The sequence below is a fragment of the Rhinolophus sinicus genome, linkage group LG06, assembly GCF_036562045.2.
Source record: "Rhinolophus sinicus isolate RSC01 linkage group LG06, ASM3656204v1, whole genome shotgun sequence".
Classification (NCBI taxonomy): domain Eukaryota; kingdom Metazoa; phylum Chordata; class Mammalia; order Chiroptera; family Rhinolophidae; genus Rhinolophus; species Rhinolophus sinicus.
The window spans coordinates 61,733,489-61,747,637 of record NC_133756.1 but is presented as its reverse complement, the minus strand read 5'-3'; the positions used below and the strand labels follow the sequence as shown (position 1 = coordinate 61,747,637).

General features: G+C 43.4%; 1 protein-coding gene across 1 annotated transcript in view; it reads right to left on the bottom strand.

Annotated features, from left to right (window-relative positions):
- Nucleotides 1–11,775, bottom strand: part of LOC109453332 (nuclear pore complex protein Nup153) — a 215,911-nt gene extending 204,136 nt beyond the window's left edge. The window contains exons 1-2 of the mRNA XM_074337062.1: nt 11,127–11,775; nt 468–693 (exon numbers count right to left, since the gene is read on the bottom strand). Coding sequence (XP_074193163.1) covers nt 468–693; nt 11,127–11,240 — 340 coding nt within the window. The 5' untranslated portion in view covers nt 11,241–11,775. The remainder of the gene's footprint in view (nt 1–467; nt 694–11,126) is intronic.
- Nucleotides 11,776–14,149: the final 2,374 nt, after the last annotated feature.

The following is a 14,149-nucleotide window of genomic DNA, read 5'->3' as shown; positions in this document are numbered from 1 at the left end:
GTGCGCTGCAGAGGACAGAAGCCAACTGCAGTTCCGCCGTACACAAATTCCTGTGCTGTGGGAGGCAGTTCCACAGTGTCCGTGTAAGAGTTGATGTCTACACAGCGCTCCCTTAGCGCCAGGGCCTACTCTGAGGGCTTTGCATGTACTACTGTCTTCAAAAGTATTTATGAGGCTACACTAGAGAAAGGAGACTGTCTTCCCCAAGCCACGTGTCTAACGATTGCTGCTGTGAAAATTCAAACCCAAAGTCTAACATCAGAGCTTGCCCTCTTACCTGATATAGTGTATCTGACTCCCTTAATTATAATCAGAAAGCCGATAAATGAGAAAGTTATTTAATTGGAATCTGATCACTATTCTCCTCCTACTTCTCAGTTAGATTTACCACATCAGACAATATAAAAATATTTAAAATTCAGACATGAAACCCAGCATTCAAAACACAATACCCACGCCCTATTTACCTTCCGTGTTACTGACTGTTGGCTCAGGAGTGATTCTGCCATCACGAATATTAGCGCTCTCCTCATCAGCACATATCAGATGGTCATCTTCTCTATTTTCCAGCCCCTGTGGTTCCTCTCTTCTAACTGCTGAACAGGTGCATACATGCTCATTCCTGCTGAAGTAGTTCTGTAGCCATTGTGGCACAATATTCTTAATAAATTCTGTCAACTTGCTGAAAATACACTGTTGGGGGGAAACACACATAAGGCAGTTTGAGAAATGTATTTTTATATAGGTACCAACTTACAGAAAGCCACACCAAGAAAAACACAACTGTTTCCAACAAAGTTTCCTAAAATTCAATTTCTTGAGTTAATGCTGACATACTGGCATTTCACAGATTGTACAGACATTATGAAATTCCTGCTTTTTTTTTCTTCCATAGCATGTATCCATGAGCCAATACTTACCCCCAAATAGCCATATTATTCTAATCCTTAAAAATCTCCAATAGGCCATCCCATGAGTAACATAAACTTTAAATTTAGTAATGAGATATTCACTAAAATGTTATAATCCCAGAGAAAAGGCATCCATTTTGCTCCCAGCATATTAAAGAAGCAATACAAAGAATACCTTCAATAGCTTCCTCAAGCAATTATTTTATTGCAAAGTCTTTTAAAAGAATAAAAATCTAGACAAAACTAGGAGACTCTTTTTCAAAAAGACAGACAATAGACAATTAATCCAACATAAGAAACTCAAGAAATAATCTCTTGTTTTTTTATGGTAAAATTTCGTTTTATCAAGTGTTGCCTGAAAATCTGAGGAAATAATTTTATTATGGTAACTTTAAAAAAAGGAGAAAAATGTGGTGAAACAACTATCAGTATTAACATTTACTGTAGCTTTGCTACGTGCCAGGCACTATTCTAAGCGGTTTATAAATCTTATTCAATTTACTCCTCACAATAATTTTATGAAGTTGTTATTAACAGGGTCACTTTATAGATGAAGACATAAAATGCATACCATAGGTCACTTATGAGGCAGCGTTAGATTTCTGTGGAGAATAATCAGCACACAAAACTGAACAGTCAAAATGGATATGATAAAGCTCATTCCCTAAAGCTCATGAATTTCGCTTGCAGACTTTCTCTTTTCTTAATTAAAATCTAACCAACGTATCTATCTCAGCCCACAGCAGCTCAGTACAGGAAATTACAGTGAGAAAAAGAGGAGTTACTAGTGGTACAATGAATGACAGCATCAAGAGCTCCACAGTACAAAGTAATACGGATGATAAAACTGACCCGGAACCATTGGAAGAAAACAACATCCCTACATTTCAGTGCACCTCTGTGGGGTAAGCGACCCTAAGTCCTCAAACTAGGACTGGTTAAGTGTTTGGGTCCTTTCTCCCAATATTCCGCATTCAGCAAAACATAGCAAAAAAATTCCACTGAGATTACAGTACTCAATTTGGGGGCCAGAAGTAAAATCAAGTCAACGACACACATATTAAGCACAATCAATGTCTAAGACGCGCTGAATACATTAGCTTTTCAAATTCCATTTCACCTGAGTTCAAGGATTAACGAAAGAAGGCTGAGGTGCGGCAAGGCTCTGCAGTCCTAACTCAAACCACATTTCTTTTCCTATACATATGAAAAAGATATTCTTTTCCTATATATCTTTTCACCAATTGGAAATCTCAGAACAACTAGAGACATCTCTCCAACATGACCAACTCCTTTATCACTACTATACAGTCTTCCTTCTTCTTACACAGAAAACTATTCCTACTAGTTTTCTTGACTTCATAGAAAGCCATTCCTACTTTTCTTGACTAGTAGGAAAACTATTCTTACTAGTTTCCTTGACTTCAGTTCTGTGCAACTCTCTTCTTCACATTACCCTCTATTAAATAGTAGTACTCAAACTATGAAATCTCCTCTCTCAAATAACTTCACTGCTTCTCTAACTATAAATATCAAATAGAAAGTCTTACAAGTAAGTTCACCAAGTTGTTGCAACTACGTTGCTAACTTTTTTTGATATCAGAGGGATTATTCATTGTGACTTTGTACCAAAACTGGATATTCAGTTAACCAAGTTTACTATTTGGAAATGCTGAAAGGTCTGCTTGAAAAAGTTAGACGACCTGAACTTTTCTGCAACAATTCATGGCTCTTGCATCACGACAATGCACCAGCTCACACGGCACTGTCTGTGAGGGAGTTTTTAGCCAGTAAACAAATAACTGTATTGGAACACCCTCCCTACTCACCTGATCTGGCCCCCAATGACTTTTTTCTTTACCCGAAGATAAAGGACATATTGAAAGGAAGACACTTTGATGACATTCAGGACATCAAGGGTAATACAATGACAGCTCTGATGGCCATTCCAGAAAAAAAGAGTTCCACAATTGATTTGAAGGATGGACTAGCACTTGTGCTGGTGCATAGCTTCCCAAGGGGAGTACTTCAAAGGTGACCATAGTGATACTAATCAATGAGGTATATAGCACTTTTTCAAGGATTAGTTTGTGAACATAATTGTCCGACCTCACATAATCCATAATCAGCTTTCAGGTTCCTGAGCCCCATTATCCCAGAATACACCGCTGTTTTGATTTTTATCTGCTCTTTCAGCGGCCGTTATGTCCTTGGGGACCGTCACTACCCTTAGTTCTCGTCCATGGTTCTGTGCACATTCTCCTTACCTACTGAACTCCCATGCCACCAGACTCTGCTTCCCAAACTTTTGGAAACTCTTATTTCATATAGTCTGTGTAATCAGTGTTCCCCCTTGCTCCATCCAAGCCCAAGTAAAGAAAACAAGAGGTAAGAATCCAAGACTTCACGTGAGACTTAAAAAATATCTATTATAAAAACACTAGAGTAAAAACCTCGATGCCATTGTAATCTTTCAGTTATTGCCAGTTTTTAAATATATCCCTTCTAACATTATTTATTTTAACAATGCAAATCTACTCTGACTTTAACACTCAGTTATTTCCATGAGGGGAAGAAAAGGAATCAAGTATTCAAATTCTAATGCAGTTATACTGAATCTAGTTTTAAACAATCTGAAACTAACCTACAAATCTAAGCTATTAGTTGTCATATTTTACAACCCCCAGAGAGGCAGTCAGCAGCCAAGCTTTCCCAGTCTACCCCGTCCAAATCCTTCTAGCCACTAAAAGTCCACTTTTCAATTTCCTTCTCAACTTCAAGAGATTGAGCCAAAAAACGTGGGCTTAAGGATTACTCTGGGTGAAAAATTAAAAAACTACAATGGGCCACAGATTTCCACTTCCTTCAACTCTGTCACTAACGCATGAAGGAGAAACATGACCTGGCTTAGTCTCTTACATTTTTTAATAGTTATCCATATCACAGAGGTGGCTAACAGAAAATCAACAGGACGCAAACAATGAGGACAAGAAAAGGAGTCCCTAAAAGACCTGTAAGCTAGCCACAGGAGACCCACTAAAAGGCCAAAGCAGTTTAACCCCCTCAGTTACCTATAAGATATTGCCACTTTTCATCCACAATCTGTTTGAAATTGGATATAAGAGTTTATTTCTTAAATCATACTACAGAAAAGATAAATGAAATCAAGCAAACTGGAATATCTATGGGGTGTGATCACACAAAATGGTGAATGTTTAAATTAAAAAAAAATATTACAGTAAAAGACATATTGCCATTAATCCCCCTCAAAATTCTCCCCCTCGCTTCAAACACACTAATCCCATCGTTTTGCCACTTTCTGAAGCAGTTATGGAAGTCCTCTTTTGTGAGTGTGTTTAGGTGCGCTGTCATGGCTGCCTTGATCTCCTGAATCATTTTGACTTTGGGGAAGAGCCAGAAGTCGCCAGTGAATAAAGTGGATGAGGATACACCCTGACATTTTTATTTGACAAAAATTGCAATATACCAGAAGCTATGTGTGACACACAGTATTGTCATGATGGAGAATGAGTTACAGGACACTTTAAAACACACCTTCTCTCAACCGTAGCTCACACCCTACTGACTGCCATGAACAAGTTGAAAGTTGTCACACACTGTTAGTAAGGTTCGACATGCCACGTTCCATATTGAAGATCCCTGCCTTTCCGTTGGATGGCACTAGGCAGCAACAATTCACCGTATTTTATGATCACAGTAGAAAGGCTCCATGTCACACATCACTTCTGGTATGGCAATTTCTGTCAAATAAAAATATTACGGTGTGTCCTCATCCACCTTATTCACCAGATCAGGCACTATGGGACCTCTGACTCTTCCCCAAAGTCAGAATGACCACGAAAGGTACACGTTTTGAATCGATTCAGGACATCTGGGAGCCAGGACTACTACACAACTAAAGACACTCACAAAAGAGGACTTCCAGAACTGCTTCAGAAAGTGGCAAGAATGATGGGATAAGTGTGTTCGAAGCAAGGGGGAGTATTTTGCAGGGATTAATAGCAACAAGTCTTTTACTCTATTTCCTCCTAAATGATCAGACTGATCAATTGAAACAGTCCTTTCAAGAAAAGGCTCTGAGGGTCATTATGAATAGGATCTTCTCAGAGATCTGGACAGATTACCAAAGATGGAATGGCTACAAACTAGCCAGAAGATATAGGCTCCATCCCAGAGTTCAGGGTAACGGGTGCTTAAAAGGCTGGCTGCTTCAGGAAGCCAGCAAGGAGCGCTTAAAGAGAAAGGGACAAAGATGAGGCCTGGGGTTTCGTCCCTCCCAACTACAAAGGGGAGGGGGAAGACAGAGGAGTCGCTCCCCAGCAGGCACCGGTAAGGTGCGCGTAAGTCCAGAGCTTGGGGGCCGTGATGAGGAAGCACACGCTAGGGATGCGCATAAGTCCATAGCTTCAGGGACAGATGGGTACAGGCCCATCCCAAGGTCTGAGGAGGCAGTGGATGCTCTGTCTCAGAAGGTGTTTCAGAGATGGGGGATGGAGAAGAGACACCCTATTCCCTATCTCCCACTCTGTCTTTTCTTATAGAAGGGTAACCAGTCTCTGTCCTTCGAGAATCCCCACTGCTCTGTATTCTACTACATTGGAACAAGTTTGACCCTGAGGGCTAAAGAAGAGGCTCATCTTCCTCTGCAATAGGATTTGGCCTCAATGTAAATTAGATGATGGAGAAAGCTGACCTGAAACAGCACTTTAAACTATAATACCACCCTAAATTAGATCTCTTGTGTCACAGGCTAGAAAAACGGACAGAAGTGCCGTATGTACGGGCCGTTAAGGCCCTCAGAGAAGACTTGGATCTCTGTCACTCCTGTAAGATAGACCCTACAGTTCTAGCCGTATGAACTCATCCACCCAGTGGTTCTGATCTCGGATAGAGCCCAGGAGAGGTCCTGTGACCCCCCTCTCCCTAAGGGACCAGAGGAGACAGCCCCTCCTAGCTGCCCCTCCTCAAACTCACAAGGGCTTTTGCCTCCATACCCAGGGTTCCCCTATGCCCCAAAGATCTGCCCCCTTGGGGAGGCAGGAAACTGAGGCCTAATAGGCAGCTCCGGGGAGTGCAGGACCCCTTCTCCATGCAGGACCTCCTCCAAATAAAGACAGACTTAGGGAGATACTCAAATCAACAGGTTTTGGGTTCCAGAGGCTCGCTCTTACTTTTGACCTCTCCTGGAGAAATGTTCCTGTCATCATGGGACAAACTCTCTCTAAGACAGAGACAATTATAGAGGCTGCCACTCGCTACGCAGATGGTCTCTATATGACTTAACCCTATTTGTCCAATAGGGGCCATGGCTGTACCCAGCACTGACCCCAACTGGGACTATAACTCCCCTGAGGGCACTTGGCAAGGAAATCATCTAACCTTTTGTTTAACTGAGGGCATGAGGCAAAGTAAGATTAAGCCAATTAATTACCAGACGCTAGCTACTATTCACCAGGGGTCCTCTGAGAACCCCACGGCTTTTGTGGAACGACTCAGAGAGTCTCTCACTAAACATAGATCCTGATTCTCCTGATGGGGAGTTAATGCTCCGAAACCCGTTCATTACTCAGTCTACACCAGACATCAGCAGGATTTGCCAATGGAAATATTGTTGCTTGCTTTTTTGATTGCCAGGAGAAATTAACGTTCCGAGGGAGATGAATTCTAATTTATATAAAAATACTGTGTGTTTCCAAAGAAGGTACAGGATATGGAACCACATTTTTGGAGGAACTAAAAGAAAGTAGTTTGTCCCGAGAATGGTTATTTCTGAATGAGAAGAGACACACTAATGAGGACTAGGAACATTGTGAAGGAAATCTTGAGAGAATGCTATGTTCAGTTAAGCTAACTATGATTAATTAAGTAATGTAAATATCAAAAGTAAGCTGGTGCAGAATTAGAGATCAATTTTCTCTCTCTGCTAGGTAAGATGAAGTTTGTTAGACTATTGGTCTGCTACTGACATGATGAAAAAGTATTCTGCCTGAAAAGCAAAGATTATATGTGTCATCAGGATAATTTTCCGTTTTATATTGTCTTAATTAGATCCCTCGTTTCTCCACAATAGAAGGACTACATTTTGCTAATCATTAAGTACCCTTCTATATTTTGAGACTGCTTGAGTTCATGTGCCCTCCTCTATGTCAAATGTAGGCCAGTGTAAGGAAGCTTGGCCTGATGTTTGCCCTGACTGACAGGTTATTATAGTAATTCTGACCCATTGGTGCATCTTCATAAGAAGGCTCAGATCCTAGACAAGGTCAGGACATTTGTTTAAATGTATTTACCAACTGAGACAGGGAAAATAAGGTAAGAAAGAAACAATGACATTGGAAACGAGGCAAGAAGGAGGCCAGACTTTGAACTGCAGTTACAGACAGGCCAAGGCTAGCGCCAACTCAGGGACATGCTGGAAACCCCAGAAAAGGAACACTAGGTAAAGGAGCCTGCTTTGGATGTGAAAGCACCATACCACTGGAGTGGTCTCATCCTCCAAAGGCAACTGTGTCCCTTGCACAAACTAAGGGGCACTGGAGGAGGGACTGTCCCCTGTTCCAAAGAAACAGGGACCAACTCCTTCCCCCCAAAAGCTGTGATCGACTGAAAGGCCTGATGTGCCCAGAGGCTCCCAAGAAGAAAGAGGCTGTTTCCACCACAGGAGAGGAACTGCGGGTGGCCTTTGATGTGACAGATAAGCCTGTTAATTTCCTGGTTGATATGGGAGCCATTTATTCTGTCTCAGTCACTCACTCTGGACCTACTTCCTCTGAAACCTGCTCAGTTGTGGAGATGAATAGAGCCCCTAGATTTGGACTCATACTCAGCCGATTCTTTACCATTGGCCTGTGCCTTGGCGGAAATGTACAACGAGAAAACCAGACTTTAAAAAAGACTCTGAGAAAGCTCTCTCAAGAAATCTCTCAACCATGGCTTAACCTTCTACCAATAGATCTGTTGCAGGTTCATGTACGCCCACAGGCCTGCCTTTCATCTGATAATGCTCTTACATTCAGGAGCTACAAACCTCCTTCAATATGTCACCTCTCTAGGGCAGTACCAGGAAGCCCTCAGGGCCTGTGGACAAAAGGCTCTGCCCTCGCCTGCATCACAGAACCCACCCCTCACCTGGCAACCAGATACTCATCGGATCTTGGGAAGATGCTGTCCCACATCCCAAATGAGCCCTACTTGGAAGGGCCCCTTCACTGTGTCACTTTGTACCCCTACAGCTGTCAAGGTACCAGGAGTCTCAAGCTGGACACATCACTCTCGGATCAAACCCTGGAAAGGTGAGGAAGGAGAAGACTTGCCAACTGGATCCCAGTCCTCCTGCGAGGTTCTAGAAGACCTCAAGTTACTGTTCAAGAAAGTGCCACTAAGTACTGATGACTAACCCCCTACTGCTATCTACTGGCCGATTTTTCTCTTAATTCCATTTTTTTCTTTCTTTCTTTTGCCACCTGTGTCCTTCTGGTACTCCATTAAATAATTATATACTTAGACTAAATCCTCAACATGATATTTGTCCTCCTAGTTCCATTACGTTCCCAGCCCCTTCGGAGGAATGGGAGACTAACACCCTTGTATACTTTTCCATCATAAATGCAAAGGGAAATGGCCTCTCTGACTACTGGATATGCCACAGGCAGCCTGGAAGCACCCTTCCTCTCACCACTTTCAACCTGCCTGTTTTAATACCAGCCTCACCTTTCTTTTGGGGTCCCCAAGGAGTTCCCCAAGAAAACTCCCTTGGTTGTCAGGTTAGAACCCGCAGCTACAAACCTGGGCTGCATTCAGCTCACCCTGCTAGTTAACGGGTCTGATGCAACTAGGGTCAGAGCCCTCAACTGTGCATCCACATCTAGTCAATCACTTCTGCATATACCACGAGGGAGGCTACATCTCATCTGTCCATTCACCCTGTTAGCCCATTACATTTGACATATCTAGAAGGTGCACTCCAAATGCTACCTTCTGCTGTCCAGCTAGTCACAAAGCTCATGACGGCAAGCAAAATACAAGCCCCAGGAATCGGTGCACATCTCAGAAACTTGACTACCTACCTCCAAGAGCAGGAAGGGTACTGATGGGGCCCTGAACTAAAGGAAGGCCTTCTATCTCCCCATTGCAATACAGATCCTCCTTGGGGCCCAGGTTTACACGTCGCCCTCCTTGGGGCTACATGGTTTAACTCCTCTTCCCCATATCAGGCTTATACCCCCCGCCCAGGGTATCGATTTCTCTGTGGTCCTCCTCAAAATGAACTACCCAATGAAAAGTTGCCAAATGGAGTCTATCATCACCCCTCCTATAGCCCTGGCCTACCCATGTACCGACAATTCTCAGTCTGAAGGACAATGCACCTTAGGGTTTTGAAGCCCTCGGGGCATATCGATCACTGTTCATAACATCACTTACCCCCAACCCAATTGGGCGATAGGACCTATTCTAGCGAGTGTTGGGGTTGCCGTAGACCTAGCAGCCCCTCGGGGAGGCGCTGCCTATCACGAGGCTACTTTAACCAACCTAACAAAGTTCATAGCTGCCCTGGTTCCAGACACTGGAGAGGCCCTCCAGAACATCCAACACTCCCTCGATTCGCTTGCAAATGCTGTCTTTGACAACCAAATAGCCCTTGATTACTTATTGGCTGAACAAAGGGGATATGTGCAGTTATTATAAGATGTGCTACACTTATATAAATGCCACTAGTCAAGTGGAATAGAGATATTAAGAGGATGTATAATCAGACTGGACAAAGGCCTCACAATTTTGCAAAGGAGCATCCAACGACTGAGTCCATCTGGCAGGCATAAAAGGCAATCTACCTTCCATGACTTCGTTTCTACCCTTATTAGGGCCTTTAGTTTGTATATTACTTCTACTACTCTTTGGCCCATGTCTTTTTAAACTATTTGTCAAATTAGTATCGTCCAGATTACAGTAGTTGCACTCAAAAATGATGGTCCTCCTGAGATTCCAACCTGTTCTTTTGGAAATAGATGTCTCAGATTTACACCAGTCTCCTCTCAACACCATCACTTGCAGCTTTCGCCTCCCATATGCGAAAGTATGGGGACACCATCTACTTCCTCCTGACAGAGAGCAAGAGGATGAGACCCTGACTACAACATTGCCCCTTTCAGCAGGAAGTAGATACAGAAGAGTTGCATCATCACTTTCCTAAAAGACTTCAGGGTCTCAAACTCTTGAGGGAGGAATGATAGGGTAGGTAGATAGAAAAGAACAGGAGCAGGAGGAACTTCGCCCCGGTTAGAAAGCCCTTTGCTGCAGCTCCTACTTGGGTCAAGACCCCTTGCAGCTGCCCAGCGGAATTCCAGGCTTACACATACCCTGATGGGATGTGTTTGCCCCTAAATCAAAGAAATGCAGTAGAAGAGAGGAAGACATCCTGTTACCAGAGTACACATCCTGTTTGTCGGGCCCACCAATACCTTACTAGCCCAGGATTACAGGTTTTCACATACCCCAAGGGGATGTGTTTCACATGCCCCTAAATCAATGGGGTGTGCTTACACATGCCACTAAATCATAGAAAAGCATTGCTAAATGCCAGAGAAGGGAAGAAAGAGAGATAAGAGAAGGGAGAGGGTGAGGCCATCCTACCCATAGAAATAAAAGCCTTCACACAATGTAAAGTGAGGCTGCTTCCCTCTCCGGTCAGCCTGCTCCGTATCTTGGACTATACTCTTTTACTAATAAAGTTCTGCTGTTAATAATACTGCACAAACTTTCTCTTGATTGAAGTCTTTTCCTTCAAGAAGACAAGAGCCGAGATTCAAGGTCATTTTCCAGTAACAATTTTACTGTTAAACATTTCCCCCAAATCTTTACTTTCAAAACGCTGTTCTTTTTTGTAATGATACAATTTAATATCGGCAAACACGTTAGTGTTCAATATTGATCATCCAGAATAAAGCAATCTAGGAAGTCTACCTTTAAGAGTATACAATTTCTCACACCCTTTTGCTATACTTTTGTTTTTTAACAAGGTTAAGCGACACACGTACTTCCCACCTTATTATCACTGAAAAGTTTTGTAAGAGATTTTTTATTAAAATAAGTTAACATTTTCCTACTCATCCACCTGGGGAGCCAGGGCCCCTCACCGCCAGTCCCCTCCCGCCTAGTTCCCCACCCGCTGCACCACAGGGAGTCGCTGTCTAGTACCTGGCGCCTCTGCCCGCCCAGCTCGTAAGGTTGAAATGACCGCAGGTGGCAACGCCTCGTCGGGATCTTGCCGCCGCCAGCGCCCCCTCCTGTTCCTCCGGCCCCCGAGGCCATGGCGGAGCCTCGGCTCCTTCCCGCTACGGGGCGGGGAAAGCAGAGGCGGCCTCTTTAAAGCCCTCCACCCCCGCCCACCCCAACCCAAAAGTCCGTCTGCGCTGCCCACACGGGGGCACAGACCCACAGGTACCGCGAAGTTGCGAGCACCGAGGTGACAAAACGCGTGCTGGCAGCAGAGAAGGAGGTGGGCGCTACAGGAGCCGAGGAGCGGGCTCCGCTCCCGCAGCCCCTCGCGCACCACCTCCCCTGCGTGTCGCACGGTATCTACGATAAGCTCCGCAGAGCACAGCGAGAGCGGATGCACACGCTCGCTGCCTAACTCGACCGCCGGTCACGGGGATTCTCCCGTCGCCCTAGTCGAGCTGCCGCAGTTAAAGCCGCCGCCGCTACCGCCTAACCCTCCACTATGCGCACAACGCCCACCCGGGCGACGTCACCATCCACGCAGTCACCGCCTTTGTTCGCGTCTATTGCCGCTGCTAAGGACGCTGCCGTGGTCGCCAGGCAGAACGCTGTCACTTCTTTTTAAGTCATATAACATCTTGACCTTACCTAACCCTAAACATTTTTATAAAGTTATTCTTCCCATAAAGTGATGCCCTAGAAAGAAAAGGCTATGTTATTGCTAGGAGAAAAAGTGTGTCCACATACCTGTAAACAGATGTAACAATACTGATAATAATGTACTTTGGAAATTAACTCTTAAACACAGTCCTCTACTGAACTATCCCATAAAAGATGCCCCAAACCACTTTACTCTCCCATAGTCACAATGACAAATGAAAATATCAATGACCAAATACTATTGATCTCACACTAGTAAAGTCAATGATAATTTGTTCATGTTGTCTTCAACTGTATTTGTAGTTGTCATAGTTAATTTAAATATTACATTGCTGCTGTCCACACCAACTCCCACTCTGTAAAATTCAAATAAGTATTGGGCTCATTTTCCCTCTCTACTTTTCCCTGGCAGTCTATATAAGACACTCTTCTGTCCAGGAAAGGTTACACCTAATTTTTGATCACTTCAGAAAGGATACTGTGATTTTTCTGAAAACAATGAAATACCATTTTTAGATACATCTTTCATATTAAGCTACCTTTAGCTACTATTTCATGGGTGGCAGTGCCGGCTCTGCTACTTGCTCTAAATACTCATTTCAGCATCGTTCCATGTATCACACACCCTGTTCTACATATCACAGATGCCGGCCCTCAGTATTGGTCAGTCTGGAATTTCTGATAGTCACCACAGCCCTGCTGCACTCTGCAGACATCCGGTCTTCCATTTCATTGGCTTGCCACTCTGTGACATTCACCAGACAGAACAAGGAGAGGACGAACCGATGGAAGCACAAGTGGAACCCTGGCTCTGCCACCCTCTCCATCACTAAGCTCTCTACCCCAGTTTTCCATTCAAAGACACTTAATAACAATAGTATCTATGGCATCTGTTGCAGAAAGGATGAAATGAGATAATAAATATCAAATGTTGGGAACGGTGCCTAATATTCAGTAAACCCTCAATGACTGTTGGCAGTTACTATTATTAAGCTACAGGGACATGGGTTATACAGGTGTGGAAAATCAGAAGGCAAACTAATGGCAGAGTTAGTAAAGACAAACACCTGATGTTTTAAAATCCAAATTCGATGGTCTGTATTCTAACACACACAGACACAAATGCTGGAAGTGGATCCAAAACCGGTCAAGCCTTAACATGCCTGGTCACTCAACGACACGATGAATGAAATGCCCCATTGGCGCACTGCAGAGGACAGAAACCAACTGCAGTTCCGCCATACCCAAATTCCTGTGCTGTGGGAGGCAGTACCACAGTGTCAGTGTAAGAGCTGATGTCTACACAGCGCTCCCTTAGCGCCAGGGCCTACTCTGAGGGCTTTGCATGTACTACTGTTTTCAAAAGTATTTATGAGGCTACACAAGAGAAAGGAGACTGTCTTCCCCAAACCACATGTCTAACGATTGCTGCTGTGAAAACCAAACCCAAAGTCTAACATCAGAGCTTGCCCTCTTAACTGATATAGTGTATCTGACTCCCTTAACTATAATCAGAAAGCCGATAAATGAGAAAGTTATTTAATTGGAATCTGATCACTATTCTCCTCCTACTTCTCAGTTAGATTTACCACATCAGACAATATAAAAATATTTAAAATTCAGGCACGAAACCCAGCATTCAAAACACAATACCCACGCCCTATTTACCTTCCGTGTTACTGACTGTTGGCTCAGGAGTGATTCTGCCATCGTGAATATTAGCGCTCTCCTCATCAGCACATATCAGATGGTCATCTTCTCTATTTTCCAGCCCCTGTGGTTCCTCTCTTCTAACTGCTGAGCAGGTGCATACATGTTCATTCCTGCTGAAGTAGTTCTGTAGCCATTGTGGCACAATATTCTTAATAGATTCTGTCAACTTGCTAAAGATACTCTGTTGGGGGGAAACACACATAAGGCAGTTTGAGAAATGTATTTTTATATAGGTACCAACTTACAGAAAGCCACACCAAGAAAAACACAACTGTTTCCAACAAAGTTTCCTAAATATCAGTTTCTTGAGTTAATGCTGACATACCAGTATTTCACAAATTGTAAAGTCAATGATAATTTGTTCATGTTGTCTTCAACTGTATTAGTAGCTGTCATAGTTAATTTAGATATTACACTGCTGCTATCCACGCCAACTCCCATTCTGTAAAATTCAAATAAGTTTTGGGCTCATTTCCCCTCTCGACTTTTCCCTGGCAGTCTATATAAGACACTCCTCTGTCCAGGAAAGGTTACACCTAATTCTTGATCACTTCAGAAAGGCTACTGTGATTTTTCTGAAAACACTTAAATACCATGTTTAGATACATCTTTCATATTAAGCTACCTTT